Source organism: Diadema antillarum, unplaced genomic scaffold, assembly GCF_040938485.1.
Source record: "Diadema antillarum isolate AM-2024a unplaced genomic scaffold, OU_Dant_1.0 seq00003223_RagTag, whole genome shotgun sequence".
Taxonomy (NCBI): Eukaryota; Metazoa; Echinodermata; class Echinoidea; order Diadematoida; family Diadematidae; genus Diadema; species Diadema antillarum.
The window spans coordinates 286,582-302,414 of NW_027273808.1; the positions used below are offsets into that span (position 1 = coordinate 286,582).

General features: G+C 42.0%; 1 protein-coding gene across 1 annotated transcript; it reads right to left on the reverse strand.

Annotated features, from left to right (window-relative positions):
• Positions 1–369: 369 nt before the first annotated feature.
• LOC139715285 (uncharacterized) lies at positions 370–14,532 on the reverse strand (the record flags this gene model as incomplete). Its single annotated transcript, XM_071626861.1, has 7 exons — positions 370–2,212; positions 2,472–2,688; positions 3,276–3,367; positions 4,862–5,168; positions 6,005–6,466; positions 9,967–10,116; positions 14,335–14,532. Coding segments are annotated over 7 exons (2,787 nt in total), but the record flags the coding sequence as incomplete, so codon positions are not given.
• Between the last annotated feature and the right edge of the window lie 1,301 nt (positions 14,533–15,833).

Sequence of the window (15,833 nt, forward strand, 5' to 3'; positions counted from 1 at the left end):
CGAATTCCCTGATTTACTGGTTTGAAACGAGTTGGATACCTAGGATATATAACAACAAAAATAAGGAAGAAAGAAATGGAGCAGTTTTAAGACTTGCGGGAGCTGAAATACAAAATAAAAATGTACTCTTGGCAGCTTACAACATAGCTGCAGAGCAGGTGGTAGGTTTGTTGGTTTACAGGAATAACATTAAATTTGCCGAGTAGTGTGAGGATATGACAATTACAGGGCAGAGGAGGACATATGTATGCACTTTTCACTTCTTTGAACAATGTTACATTACAATTCCTCCACCCATACATTAAAGGGTAAATAGACAGTTATTTCACACACAGATGTACAAGCGCGTACAATAATTCCTGTGGGTTAAGATGTATGCAGTAGTAGCAGTAGTACATATACTTCTCCTGTAGAGTTTGAGGACCCTCTACAATTGGACATGGTGAAGACATACAGATAGCTTAATAGGCAGATTCTGCACATGAGCTCAAATCATGTGGTATTTCTCCTTTTCTCATTCCTTGCCTCTGTTCAAATGCAAGCATTATCTCATGTGGGAATTCTTGGTCAATGACAAATGCATTGATTGAAACACATGCAAAATATTTTCTGCTAGTGTCTGGTCTTGGGGCTGTAACCGCTTACAAAGTCATGAATTACTACCATGAGCTCCTCAAATGTCACAAATCGTAACTCTTGATGCAATCTGTCAACAAAAATGGTTGGACCTGCACTTGCAAAAGCCACGGGTTGCTCTGCTGGCACGGACAATGTCCAGCACTAAGAAAAGGTATCAGCCTGGACACCAAAATTGGATTACGGTCATAAGGTTCTTCTCCATCTCGCCATCCTCAAGGGGAGGTGAGCCTCGGAGCTGACCGATCGCTGGTCTGCAGAGTTTTTCGGAGCTTAACTCCGCGACGGATCTCCGCCATAACTCCGATGCCCGTCTCCTCTTCTTCGGACTCGCTGTCCGAAGCAGGCTGGGCTGCCACAGGAGCAGCAGCAGCAGGAGGAGGAGTCTGGCTGCTTAGCAAGGAGGCTGGGGGTAGGGGCAGGGGGCTTCCCTGGGCAGGGGGAGTGGGAGGGTTGTGTGCAGGGGGTTGTGGTATACATGCCATGCCATCTGGTGTCGGGTACATGTATCCCATCTGGTTGCTAGCTTGTTGATGCTGCTGCTGCTGCTGTGGTACTTGTGGTGGAAGTTGCTGATAGTGGTTCTGTTGTTGCTGCTGGTATTGAGGCTGTGAAGCTGGCTGATGCTGGTGCTGCTGCTGTTGATGGTATTGCTGGTACTGTTGCTGGTACTGCAAGTAATGTTGTGATGGTACCTGTTGCATTTGTTGTACTTGCTGCTGCTGCTGCTGTGAGTATTGTGACTGTTGTGGGTATTGCATTTGCTGTGGCTTAGGCTGTGTTGGGGGAGGTTGCTGTTGATACTGTTGTTGCTGTTGCTGCTGTCCATGATACTGGGGAGTTGCTTGACTTTGAAGCAGTTGCTGTGATGGATACATCTGTTGTTGATATGATGTTGGAGGATGTGCTATGCTATGCCTGGAACCTGGCGACATCGTGTTGTACATGGGTTGCCCATCAACCATGTCAGGATTTGTAGTACCGTTGGTGTAATTGGGCGGTTTGCTCATGGCATCAGCTGGTGGTGTTCGTGGAGAGTTGCGGCGTTCGGCCAATTTGGCATCCAGCTCCCTGATGGCGACCCTGTTCATGGCCTGCACCATGCCATCATCACTGGACATCCTCAGACTCTGGCTCCGACTCACCTTCTGAGGGTTCTCTTGGCCGGCAGACACAGGTACCTTTGGCACGGTTGGTGGCAGCTTAAATTTACCAGAGGCATCGTAGGTTGGTGTGCCACCAGACTCGGTCAGGCTGTATGCTAGGGAGCTGCCAGAAGGTGTCCTCCGTATTGGTGGTGGCGGTTTCTTGCGCCGCATGGTGCCTTGCATGGATGTCTCGTTGTAAGGCGTTATGATAGCACCTATGGAGGAGTGCCGACGGTGCATCTGGGTCTGAGAGGTGGAGGATGAGGAAGATGTGGAGGAGGAGGAAGGCGTTGGTGATGGGGTCGATGACGTTGCCGTGGAGACAGCCTGGAAGAGGGATGCAGGGTTGAAGTGGCGGGGCAGTGTTGCAGACTTGTTGATGTCAGGATAGTTGACGTTTGTATCACAAAGGGAGTATGGGTCATATTCTGCAGAGATACAATGAGATGGGAAACATTCAACCTTATGTCATTTACTACAAAAAAAAATCAAATAAACAGCAAGTACAATATTATCAGATAGCATGTATCTAAGAACTATTGAGAAATGAGAACCATTTCACTGATGGCCAACATGAAAATCGCTGATAAACCTCAGTCATGCACACTTCAGGTTTTCTCTCCCACTCAGCAGTAATCAAATAGAGCAACCCTACATCAACATGGAGGTAGAAGAGCAAGTATCTACCTGATGAATTGACGGTGTCACTTGAAGTATTCGGTGAGCTGGTCTGCGTGCCATATCCGCTGGACCCTGCTGACCTCTGGCTCATCGGGGTCATGTTGGGGGCTACTTCCAGCTTCGAGGGCTTGGCTCGGGACGGGCCTGGAGTGGCGTAGATTGGTTCCTGGTCCGGCTTCTCACCCCGGGAGAGAGCTGTCTCCAGGGCCAGAGGGGCGGATCCCTACAAAAGGATCATACAATACGTTGGAAAGAGAACAACATAGGACAAGGTGATGAAAAGAATCTCCTCCATCATCATCAAGCTCTTCAAAAACTTCCAAGACCTACCGTCACGGCCAAAGCTACCTTCATCCTATTTGTCTATGAAATTGTCTTTGTATAATCACTGTATTCATTGGGGGCACCTCTTCCTTCTCTGTAGTATCATTATCATCACTGTCCTCCTCAGTCAAATATTCATCATTATTATTAAAGCAGGAAGCTTTCATACATTCACTACCCCCAAATCACAGCAAGATCAATGACAGAAAATTTTTCGGTAAATAAGGACATGGTACAGGCGAACGTTCATTGAGCAAATTATCAGAAAATTCTGAAAGCAGACCAGCTGAAGAGGACGTGACATGTTCACGCAAAACTAATACATGCGCATGTAGCTACCATTGGGTAGGCAGCTGTGTGTATTAAACAGTAAGTCTCCTATATCCAGCCAAATCCCTTATCCAGATGAGCACCGGTCCCGACATGTCCGGATAGGAGAGGTCAGACTGTACATGTGTGAGGGGAAGAAATAATGGCACGACTCACCTGTGAGGCTCTCCTGGAAGGGAGCGTAGCGCACCGCTGCTTCAGGGACTGAGGGTCAGAGCCATTGGAGGACACCACCGGCTGAGGCACAACTGTATGGTGAAGGGAAAACGTGACAGAATTGGAATTGGAATTGTTGATAATATAATAAGCACAAGAAAAAAAAATGTAAATGCTTTGCCTTCTCAAGAGAGTCACAGCAATACATCCTCATATGTCATTTTCCTATGCTTGCCCTCCCTCATTTGTGAGATGTTTAAAAAAAGCAAACACCAAAGATATTGTTACATTTTGCAATGTCAACATACTAAAATGTCCTGCTGTATACAATTCCTTGATATGACTGCTGTCTTATGCAATCATCATCACTGGGCCTCATATGGAAACAAAATATATAAAAATAGTTGGAGACACCCTTATCTTGCCACTTTGAGGGAAGTGGGGAAAGGGGAGGCCAAAAGACAGGCTACTGTTCTTGTTTTCTTCCTGCAATTTCCAGTGCCCTTCTACAGACCACAACCAAACATCATTCTCATGGAGGCATGCTGAAGTTGGCCTGGTCAATGCCTGAACCACCAACTTACTATTGGTCATCTTCTACTATTATATTGTCCATCACAGCATACGCAGTCAAATATGAGCTGCTATACTGTAATCATATTTTTCCCCAGTCAAGTAATCTTTGATTTTGTTACTTTGTGTTGATGGTCCTATCAACAATCTGGAAAGTTCGTGCTTGGTATTCATCACGATGTATTGCAGCAAGCTTACACTAAGAAAGAAGAAAGACCACAGTATCAAATTATCTCTATCAACAAAGCGCCAATAAAACATTTTCGTCTCAAAGTTTAAATCATGTTATAATCAAGGTCACGGGCATTGACCTCGGTAGAGTGTGAAGTACAGAATAAAGAGAGGGCCAGGGTGATTACTAACGCCTAAATATCCTTCAGGTATTTAGCAATACAATATCAAAGTGTGATGTCATAGCGATTTATCGCCATGGATACAGGTTCTAAATAACCTTACCTGGCCGAGTGTCTATAACCCCATGTTCACATTAGTCCCCGCGATGCGGGGAAAGCCCCACGCCGCGGGACTTTCTCCTCAAAAACCATAATGTGAACGCTCACTAGGACTTGTCCCCTCGTCCCCGCGAAGCAAGTCGGGTACGGGGGACAAGATTTGGAGGGGAGAGTGACCTTGGGGCTTAATTGATAGCGTCCAGCTGTGGTCATCAAATGTGCGCATGCACTATGCCTGGATTCAAGTGGCAGAGCTCGCTCCAAGCCCCAAAATGCCCCCACAACTCAGGGACAGATGAGATACCAATGTGAACGGTCAGTCGTAAAAAAGATAAGATCTCTTGTGGCTGTCCCCGCGTCGCGGGGACCAATGTGAACGCGGGGTAAGTATGCGTACACCGGGTTCCAACCCAAGCTAGAACAAAAGACTGTGCCATCGTCACTTCGGCACTCAGTAGTGTGGGGAAATACCATACTTTCTAAAGTCATTTCCTCACTGCTCCTTTTATAGAGATTTTGTGCTGTATGTAAGTGGGCAGAGCCCTGGTGGATGATACTCACTCTGGTTAGGCTGGGGCTGGTTGAAGTCTGGCATGACCTGCCTGCCCTTTCCTCCTGTCTTGGCCGGCAGCGGCCGTCCCTCCCCACCTGGCCCAGCTTTGCTGAAGGACACCATGGGCGTGGGCACGGCCTTGGGCTTGCGGGGAGCGGCAAAGGTGCTGGGAGTGGGCGTGGTGGAGGTGTTATCCAACCAGGGCGGAGTGGGCGCCATCTGGGCTGATGGAGGGGCGGGGTAGGCTGGTGAGGGGGAAGAGGACGGGGTGCTGCACTCACTGGATGACTGATCGCTGGAAGACCGTCTGCCATGCTGCACGACGATCAGGGGGGAAAACGGGAGTGTCATAGCTCGTTAACCCTTTACATGCCTACATGCAGTCCTGTGACTTGTAACTGGATCTCGCATGCACTCAGTTAATTTCTTCTATAGCTTGACCCTCTAATTACTCGGCCAATCCTCTCAAGTGTAACAACGTCACAATGCTATAAAGAGGGCAACTGACAGTGGGCAAATAGAGCATACCGAAGATTGACAAAGAGACATTTTCATCAAGGTGAATATCAAATACGTGCATTTCTTATCCAGAGCCTCTGTCACAAATCAATGAGTACTACGTCAAACATTTAAACAAGGAACAATGGAGTTTATCTCCTCTTTCATTCATCTCCTGCTTACAGTATCTCTTTTGTCACCATCTCTGGTAACAAGAGTTGCAGCTTCATATTTACTGCTGCATCTGTCAACATTTCTCTTTTTGTATGCAGTAAAATTTCCTCAAAGACTCTGATTACCTGTGAATATAGATATGGATTTTTTTTTTTTTTCATTAAGGATGTGGTGTTTGCAAGACAGGTTTTAAGTCCACATTACTCCAATCTGTACTAACTGAAGTTTAACTTCATAACTATTAATCATGTAATCATTATTCGAGAGGAGAATCCTAGATCACTACTACTTATCACCGACTAATCCAGAATCCTGGAGTATGTGATTTCACCAACGTGCCCCCCCCCCAAAAAAAAATAAAAAAACTTGTTGACTTATTGATATACTGCCTAAGAATATGCCAAAGACACGGGACTACTGGCTTCAAATGAATGTACATCGCGATGTGGTTGCAAACAGATGAGTGAATCCCAATTTACCTGATGTGCATACTCATTTGCCATCTGCAGCATGAGGCTGTAGGCCAACGTCTCGTCCTCCTCGCCGTCTTCCTCATCATCGCCCTGTCCCTGCTGCTGCTGCTGCTGCTGAGGGACGGCCGTGGTCGATGTCGACGTTGATGTCGAACTCGACGTGGTCGTGCCCGTGGGAGGCGAGCCCGACCGGGTGAAGAGGGTGTCCTGGGAGGTGAAGCCAGAGTCCTGGGAGGAGACGCTGGAGAGGCGGCAGGCCGGGTTGCCGGGCTGCGACAGGCTGCGGTGCCGGTGGTAGTTGTGGTGGAGGGCCGACCCGCCTGGCCCGCCCACGCTGGGGTGGGAGTGGTTGGAGTGGGCAGAGGCCATGGAACCGCTGGAGCGCGAGTCAGAGCTGTTGATGCTGCTCAAGCTGCACATGCTGGACTTGCGGGACTCGTTGGAGGGCGTCGGGGAACTTGGGGGTGTCTACCAAGTGGGGAAAGATGAGGGATGAATTCATTAAGGCACTTGCTTAAAATCATCTCATTCTTTCATTGCAGCATTTGATATGGACAGTAATTGAGTAAGACTACACATTACATAATAACATACAATTTGGGCAAGTTTGGTAATCAATCTCCATACTCCCTTTTTAAATATGGCAAATATCATGACCAAACTCACTAATGATATGATCATAATGACAAACCATGAATAAGATTCCTAAACTGACATATCGATTTAAACTAGAACTATCACTCATTGTGATTAATATACCCCCACCCACAACTGAGGGAATTAGCTCAACCAGGACTAATTTCTTTTTAATTTTTTAATAGCAAAAAATGTTACCATGGCAATGCACTGTTCAAAAGTGAATAAATGTATTGCTCACTGTTAGTCATATTTATGTCCCACATCTCAAGTCAAGTGCTCAAAAACTGAGTGAGCAAGATAAATAAACTGACAATTTGTATGGTTTTCATTAAAAATTGTGTGTTATCATGGCAACACAATGTTGGACATTAAGAAAAAATGAAGTTTGCACAATAGCCATTACATGTGCAATTTCAAGCCAAATGATAAAAGGCTGAGGGGCTTAGTTGAATTCACAATACCAGTGTATCATTTTCATTCAAAATATATTGTTACCATGGCAACACATTTTCAACACTGACAAAAGATTTTTTGCACATCTACGTAATGTAGAGGTAACATATGCCAAATTTGAAGCCAAAATGCTATAACACAGAGAGTTAGGAGAATCAAAATGTTTGCATGATTTTCATTCAAAATGCACTGTTACCATGGCAACACATTGTTCCACAATGATGAAATACGAAGTTTGCATATCTCTGTACTATAGTGGTTGCATGTGCCAAATTTCAAGCCAAATGCTCAAAGACTGAGGGAGTTACCTGAATCCACAATATTTTTGTATGATTTTCATTCAAAATATGCTGTTACCATGGAAACGCATTGATCAACATTAACAAATGGTTAAGTTTGAACATCTACGTACTATAGTGGTCACATGTGTCAAATTTCAAGCTAAATGCTCAAAGACTGAGGTAATTACCTGAATCCACAATATTTTTGTACGTATTTTAGTGAAAAGATGCTGTTACCATGGCAACACATTGTTCACCACTGACGAAAGATTAAGTTTGCACATCTATATGCTATAGTGGTCACATGTGCCAAATTTCAAGCCAAATGCTCAAAGACTGAGGGAGTTACCTGAATCCACAATATTTTTGTATGATTTTCATTCAAAATATGCTGTTACCATGGAAACGCATTGATCAACATTAACAAATGGTTAAGTTTGAACATCTACGTACTATAGTGGTCACATGTGCCAAATTTCAAGCTAAATGCTCAAAGACTGAGGTAGTTACCTGAATCCACAATATTTTTGTATGCATTTTTAGTGAAAAGATGCTGTTACCATGGCAACACATTGTTCACCATTGACGAAAGATCAAGTTTACACATCTATACACTACAGTGGTCACATGTGCCAAATTTCAAGTCAAACGATTCAAGACTGAGGGAGTTAACTGAATCCACAATATTTTTGTATGATTTTCATTCAAAATATGCCGTTACCATGGCAACACACTGATCACCACTGACGAAAGATTAAGTTTACACATCTACGTACCACAGTGGTTATGTGTGCCAAATTTCAAGCTAAATGCTCACAGACTACGGGAGTTAGCCGAATCTACAATATTTCTGTAAGCTTTTCGGTTAAAAAACTCGTTACCATGGCAACGCATTGTTCATCACTGACGAATGATTAAGTTTACACATCCATATACTATAGTGGTCACATGTGCCAAATTTCAAGCCAAATGCTCAAAGATTGAGGGAGTTATCTGAATCCACAATATTTTCATTTGATTTTCATTCAAACTATGCCGTTACCATGGCAACACATTGATCACCAATGACGAAAGAGTAAGTACGCACATCTACGTACCACAGTGGTCACATGTGCCAATTTTCGAGCCATATACTTAAAAATGAAGGAGTGAGATTTATCTACACATTTTAGTATGATTGGTTTAAAAAAAAAACTGCCGTTGCCATGGTAACAGATTTTTTAACACACACACCAAAGATGTTTTGGCACAACTATATAGTACATTGATCACATATCCCAAATTCAAACTGAATTGTCACAAAACTGAGAGAGTAGTTCGATCCACAACATTTTGTAAGATTTTTATGAAAATCTGCCGTTGCCATGGCAACGCAGTATGAAATACTAATGAAAAAGGTGTCTTGCACATCGGCCTGTGGTAGCAGTCACACATGCCAAATTTGAAATTAATTGCTCAAAAAATGAGAAAGTTGTTCGATCCACAAGATTTTAGGAAAATTTGCCGTTGCCATGGCAATGCATTATGCGATATTAACGAAAAAGGTGTCTTGCACATCTACCTTTGATAGCGGTCACACATGCCAAATTTGAGGTCAATTGCTCAAAAAATGACAGAGGAGTTCGATCCACAAAATTTTGCAAGATTTCTTTAAAATTTGCCGTTGCCATGGCAACCCATTGTGCAATACTAACGAAAAAGGTGTCTTGCACATCTTCCTTAGATAGCGGTCACACATGCTAAATTTGGGGTAAATTGGTTAAAAAATGAGAGAGAAGTTCGATCCACAAGTTTTTATGAAAATATGCCGTTGCCATGGCAACGCATTACACGATACTAACGAAAAAGGTGTCTTGCACATCTGCCTTTGATAGTGGTCACACATGCCAAATTTGGGGTCAATTGCTCAAAAAATGAGAGAGGAGTTCGATCCACAAGATTTTGCAACGGACCGACCGCCCGACCGCCCGACCGCCCGCCCGCCCGACCGACCGACCGACCGACCGACCGACCGACCGGCCACCCGACCTCAGAGTGATTCCTATATACCCCCCCTACACACTATGTGTGGGTGGGGGTATAAAAAGTCACAGAAAGAATGCAGTAACAACATTTTTTTTTTTCAAAATATATTTTCAATCTCTCCCCCATGTCAGTGCTTAAACTGCCATGCTTGCAACATAGATGAGCAAATACCGCTATGTCTGCTTCTATGTGCATTCAATTCTTGACAGACATACACACAATTCTTGACATACATACACACAAACAAGAAACACTAGTGCAGCACAATGAACACACAACTAGCAAGTAAACATACATCTACAGGTCTGCCAACATTCCCACATCCATATCAGGGAGACTCCACACATCAATCAGGGAGATATCTGCGTGTCACATGCATTTCAATGGGCAAAACTAATTTCCAAATCAGGGAGATTTTAATATTCTCTTATTCACACATGAACAGATTTTGACATTTCCAGGGAGAATCCTGCAGAATCAAGGAGACTTGGCAGCTCTGCATCTATTCACAAACAACGTCACATTGCCAGGCATGAGTTCACACGACTGACTAACACATGACCAACTTACATATGACCACGGCACATCCTGCCCCTTGATGTTTGAAATGACCTGCTCGCTGGCTGGAGGGAGGGTGTGGGGGTCCTGGCTTTGGACATTCAAGTCCTCCAGCACTGTCTGCAGGTGGGTCACCTCGGTCAACATGGAGATTTCATCCTCCTGAAAAACAAGGAAATAATATAAAATTAAAAAGGGGGTAACATTAATTACAAATGCCCAAATGAACATAGAGGGGGTAAGGGTGGACAGAAAGGAGAGGAATTTGAAAAACAAACAAACAAACAAACAATGCAGGAAGCAAAAAAACACACACCTAAGAAACAGGCATGTTCACATACATACACACACACACACACATTGGTTTGTAAATATCGATTTTTGCAATGCCATTCACAAACTGATTAATCTTGTGTGTGGTCACTAAACAATCGTTATGGTAATCCCAACTGCCATCTTGATTTTACTTATCTACTTTTTTTTTTAACCCTTGCGATAACTGGCCTCTCGCAATGTTTGTTGCGCCGACACATGCAATAAAATTGATTTTGGTTATCCCATTTTACACCATGATGAAACTCCTCACCCAAGGCCTGGGGTGTGAGTGCCTATGTGCCTATATGTGAGTCAAGTATTCGATGCTGGTGTTGAAACGGGAAATGCTGTGCGTTCATTTTCATGAGCAAGGTCAAGTAGTCACATACGTGTGTACATGTTTCTGGAAGTTACAACTTGGAGGTTGAACAGAGTCATCGCAGTTCAAACCCTTTTCCAAGACTACTCAGCAGAGGCTACTAACTGTCTTTATGAGCAGACAAATACATTAAAGCATGCTAATAATAAAAGCAAACAGCCAATGCAGATTAGGAAGAGCATTCTAACATTTTGTAACGCTCTGTACGTCTGATGTTATCAAGTCTGCCTGAACATACAGTAAAAACTCGCCTAAGTTGACCCCACACGAGTCGAAAAATTGTTCAAATCAAAGAAAAAATGTTTCTGGATTGCTATAAACATGTATTAATCATATTGTGGAAGTCAAATTTCACTGAAGTCAGAGGATTTTCTTAAGTTCCTTTGTATTCGACTTGGGCAAGGTTGACTGTGCTTGGACAGTATTCAGTTATCAGCAAATATCTAGCATCTTGTACTGACAGGTGCAGAAAGAACAAATGATAATAGAAAGTTAGGAAACGATAAAGATAATAACAAGCTGTCATCATTGTAAGATAATTCCTTTACACATGAGGAAAGCTGAACGAAAAAAAAAAAAAATCTTCAAGAGTTGTGGATTTGTTTTCTCAGCCAATCTTGTGACATTTCTGACATGCAGTGAATGTATAACATCTGCATAATCTAGCCAACAATTTCAAACATGTGCACCGCTCGTTACATTTATAACAGAATAAGAGTTACGTGAGGATTTCAAGGTCTTGGGTGACTGCACTGTACATTCTCCGATTTTTTGCTCCAAGGTTGTAGCTGAAAAGCCAGAACCATAGGCACGCTGTTTCAAGACAGAACCTTTCAAGAGAAGCCAGGAGGGTTTTATCATGTCACGGGTCATCAAAAATGTGCTATGTTACACCACTGTCCATTCTTTACAGGCAGCACTGTCTGTCATATATCCATATATCACAATTACTTTAAATTCTCTTCATAAAGTTGGCATAATAGAACTGTCTCTGCTTGTGTCTGTACTGGCAAGCTCTAATGGCCCCTCAATTCTGACACCTTGGTAGATCTGATGCTATACTGGCAGGACAGGCCAAGAAATTACATCATCTGGGTTGCATATTCAATTGCCCTAATTTCCATTTTTAGCAAACTTGTTTATTAAAATGGGGCTTTAAATGCCGCACACACCTGATTGTCTATCCCCACACTAACAATCACACAGCTCCTTTGGCAGGTTGTTTACTGTCTGTCTCATCCTAAGCCTCTTAGCATGCCAACTGGTCTTTCCACTAAATTGAATTGATGGCCGATTTCATGCATCTTCTCTCCTAGACGCTCCCCTCCCCCCCCCCCCCCCCCACCCCCTTTCAGGGACTGGCCTCGAGTCTGCCAAGGGGAGCCCATCCACCCATTTCTAACCTACCCCAACAATCTCATCCCCCCCCCTCCCCCTTTGGCAGAGTGCCTGGCCTACTTAGCTCTCATCCATCCAGTTTTTCTACATGTCACGTGAAAGTGTAACTAGCTTTCAAGCTTTCAGATCAAAGTCTAACGCTGATATAACAATCAAAGGATTCGCAGTCCGACCTACGACCTTGACACTTGTCACACCTTCCAGTAACACCAAGATCCCCCCTTTAAATTTTGTTTACAAACACAGTACTGTCACATAAACTTACATACTATAGCTTGTACAGACAAACCAAACAGAATCAAACAAAAAGCTTGTACTCCCAAGAACATTACACTTATTAACAAGTATTGCAATGAGTTGGTAAAGGAGTGATGAAAATAAAAGAATGTGTGAAATCAACACATCTGTACAATATAGAAACACTTTACCAATTCCTGATAGAACACAAATAAGGTGATCAAAAGGAAGATTTTAAGAAATGCCAAATTGCCAGAGAAAGCTTGGCTTGGGTTCGACAAAAAGATCTGTGTTATATCTTGTTGTCAGGGATATGTTCTGCAGAGACTACATTGTACGTCTGGGGTGTATGGAATCCCCTCCTTTGTCTCCGGAGGAGGGTCCTAAAAGTAAAAAAATGTTATAAAACTCCTCTGGACAAACAGATTATTCTGTCTAGGCTTGAGTGCAATTCAGTATCCTTGCAGTGGACTCATAGTAAGGCCAGAAATAGTTGTTACAGCTAGGGCCTACAATACATCACTTGTCCTTAACTAACAACAACATGTACTTTTCATGATAGACTAACTCATGTGTAAACCACAATATGAGAAACAGCGTTGACTTTATCAAAGTTAAATTTTTTTAAATGGAATGCACCAGTGTTTGTAAATTTCACTTCCTGTGCAAACCCTGATTTCATAAAGCATGTGAACCACAACTAAACTGCAGCAAATCACTACTGTTTCTATCAGGTGAGAGGCAATTGGATTAAAAACTTATCAGGCTAGTGATTAGGAATGTCATTAATTCCCATCCAGGGGTGCAACTGACTATAATCCCTATAGACATCACAATATAGGCCTACTGCTCAGTGTTCTAAAAATAACAATTTCAATGAATATCTAGGAAACATCCTACAGTTCCACGTTCTTCCTACATCATTTGGCAGTCTGAGAGTTTCAACTATTGAATACTGGCAGAGATTTGGGAAAAAATGGACCTTCAAGCCTTCGAACAACACAAAAAACAGACCATTATGCTTTCTACAGTCTAACCTCAGTAAGAGCAATGCCAATGGAAATGACACAATGACCACTCCAAATACCACTAACCCACTTTTATTTGACCCTATCTGAAAAATTATTCAAAATATTTCCACCACAAATTAGGCAGAACAGTCCAAGGACGGTATTCCTGTGGTTGTAACTACACATATGAGCTCACTTTGCACTGAAAAGCGACAAAAGCAACCCTACGTAGGCCTATGTGCACGTTTATACATATCCTCAGCATCAGTTGATTTATATTTGTACAAAGTTCTTGTCATCATTTGTTGTTTTCTGGAGAAAAAAAAAGCTTTTCAATATTTGTTTCATAAAATTATTTGACATTATTGTGTACATAGTAGAGTCGGGGCATGCAGTCATGAGATTCTGATTACTTTGGCGGTGGGTAAATGAGATCATATCATCATTATCATCATTACTATCAACCTTGTAATTTACCAGAAACCACTATCATAACCAACATTATTTCATTTCATTATTATTATTATCATCATCATCATTATCATTATCATTATCATAATTATAACCATCATCATTATCACCATAATTATTATCATCATTACCATCATAATCATCTTCATCATTATTATTATTGTAATTATAATCATCATCATTATCACCATAATTATTATCATCATCTTCATCATCATCAAAATAATAATCATCATCATCATCATCACGATCATCATCATCATCGTCATCATCGTCGTTGTCGTCATCGTCATCAGCAACATCATCATTACTTCCCAACACTCTTTTAACCATCATCATTATCATCATAATTATTATCATTATTACCATCATCATCATCATCATCATCATCATCATCATCAACATCATCATCATCATCATCATCATCACCATCATCACCATCACCATCATCACCATCATCACCATCACCACCATCACCATCATCACCATCATCACCATCATCATCATCATCACCATTGTTACTTTCCAACACTCTCACCTCACAGCGTTGCTATGGCTACTGATACTCACAACAACGGGTTTGAGGAAGCCCACCAGGGTGCAGAATCTGCTCCTCTCCTCGATGAGGGCGGTGCGGCAGGCATTACGCTCTGCCTCTTCCAGCAGTACAAACATGTCGTTGACGTCCTGCATGGCACTGTCTAGCTGGTATTGCACATGGGGTTTGCCTGCATAGTGGAAGGTGTGAAGGGGGAGGGATGGTAGAGAGATTCAAAATGGTACCAAATTAAATATCTCATGAAGGTTTGGGTTGATGTACAAGTAACATACATATCTAGGTCAGAGTGGTTCTACAAGAGTCACGCTATAAAGAATGTTTCTAGACTCCCCTCTCCCTCCCCCTGTTGAATTCAAGTTTATTTTCTTTCAACAAAATGGTACAAAATAATACAAAGCATACATTTCCCAACTCCTTCCATTTTAACAATTTGCAAGAAATATGTTAAGCACAAGGTGAATCATAAAGTATCTTGCAAAGTGTACATAGAAATGAATGATTACGACATTTTGCAACCAAGTTACAGTACATGGTCGCATAACTGCATGCATGTACATTTTGCACAATTGTTTTAAATTGCTGAACATGTCAAGGATAAATTTATTTAACTTATTTGGCCCCATGTGCATCTATAAACACTCTCCCCTTTACACATTACCATTCACACAAATTTTGGTGGAAAACTTGGAATGCAGTATTGTAATAACTCATGGGGTGTGGAATACCGCTTCAGCATAAATCATGGAGAAAATGTCTTCAAGTTATTGTCATTTATGCTCAATTCAGAACTAGATTATATATCAAGCATTACAGGAATAGATGTTAGAGTGTGATAATTTAGCCATGGAATACCAATGGCTCTGTACACTGTGTAATTCTTCACGATGTGACACTTTATCCCCCAGGCTGATACAGTACTGTTTGTAATCTACGTCTCTTTGCTGCCGAGGGTGAAGTGGGCCGGGGTCAGCCATTCCCAGCATGTATGTGTGTGTTTGTGTGTCAGTGTGTGTGTGTGTGTGTTTGTGCATGTGTGTCTGTTTGTATCATTCCTTGCATGTGACAGTTATGCCTTTTATGTACATACGTACCATGTTCATACATATCTAATATAGGCCTATGTGCAATACTTGGTGGTCAAATGTTTTATGGGATAAAAAGTATACACATGAAAATTATGTAACATATCTTTCCAAGTTTGAAACAATGCAAAAATAGGTCTGAAAGAAATTATGACTTGTTTTTTAATGCTTACTTTATATATCACTGGGACATATTCCCGATAATTTATTATTAAAGCAGATTTTTTATCAATTTTTTTATTGTTTCATATTCATATACATGCAGAAGAATATAATCAATCAATTTATGTTTTGCTGACTCTCTTTCTCTTTCTCAGTTTACCAAACGGTTTGATAATGTTCATTTCGTTTATCATATCACACTAATGAAATAGATCATCTGTAAAAAAAAAAAAAAAAAAAAAAAAACTTCATTTGCAAGTGAGTCA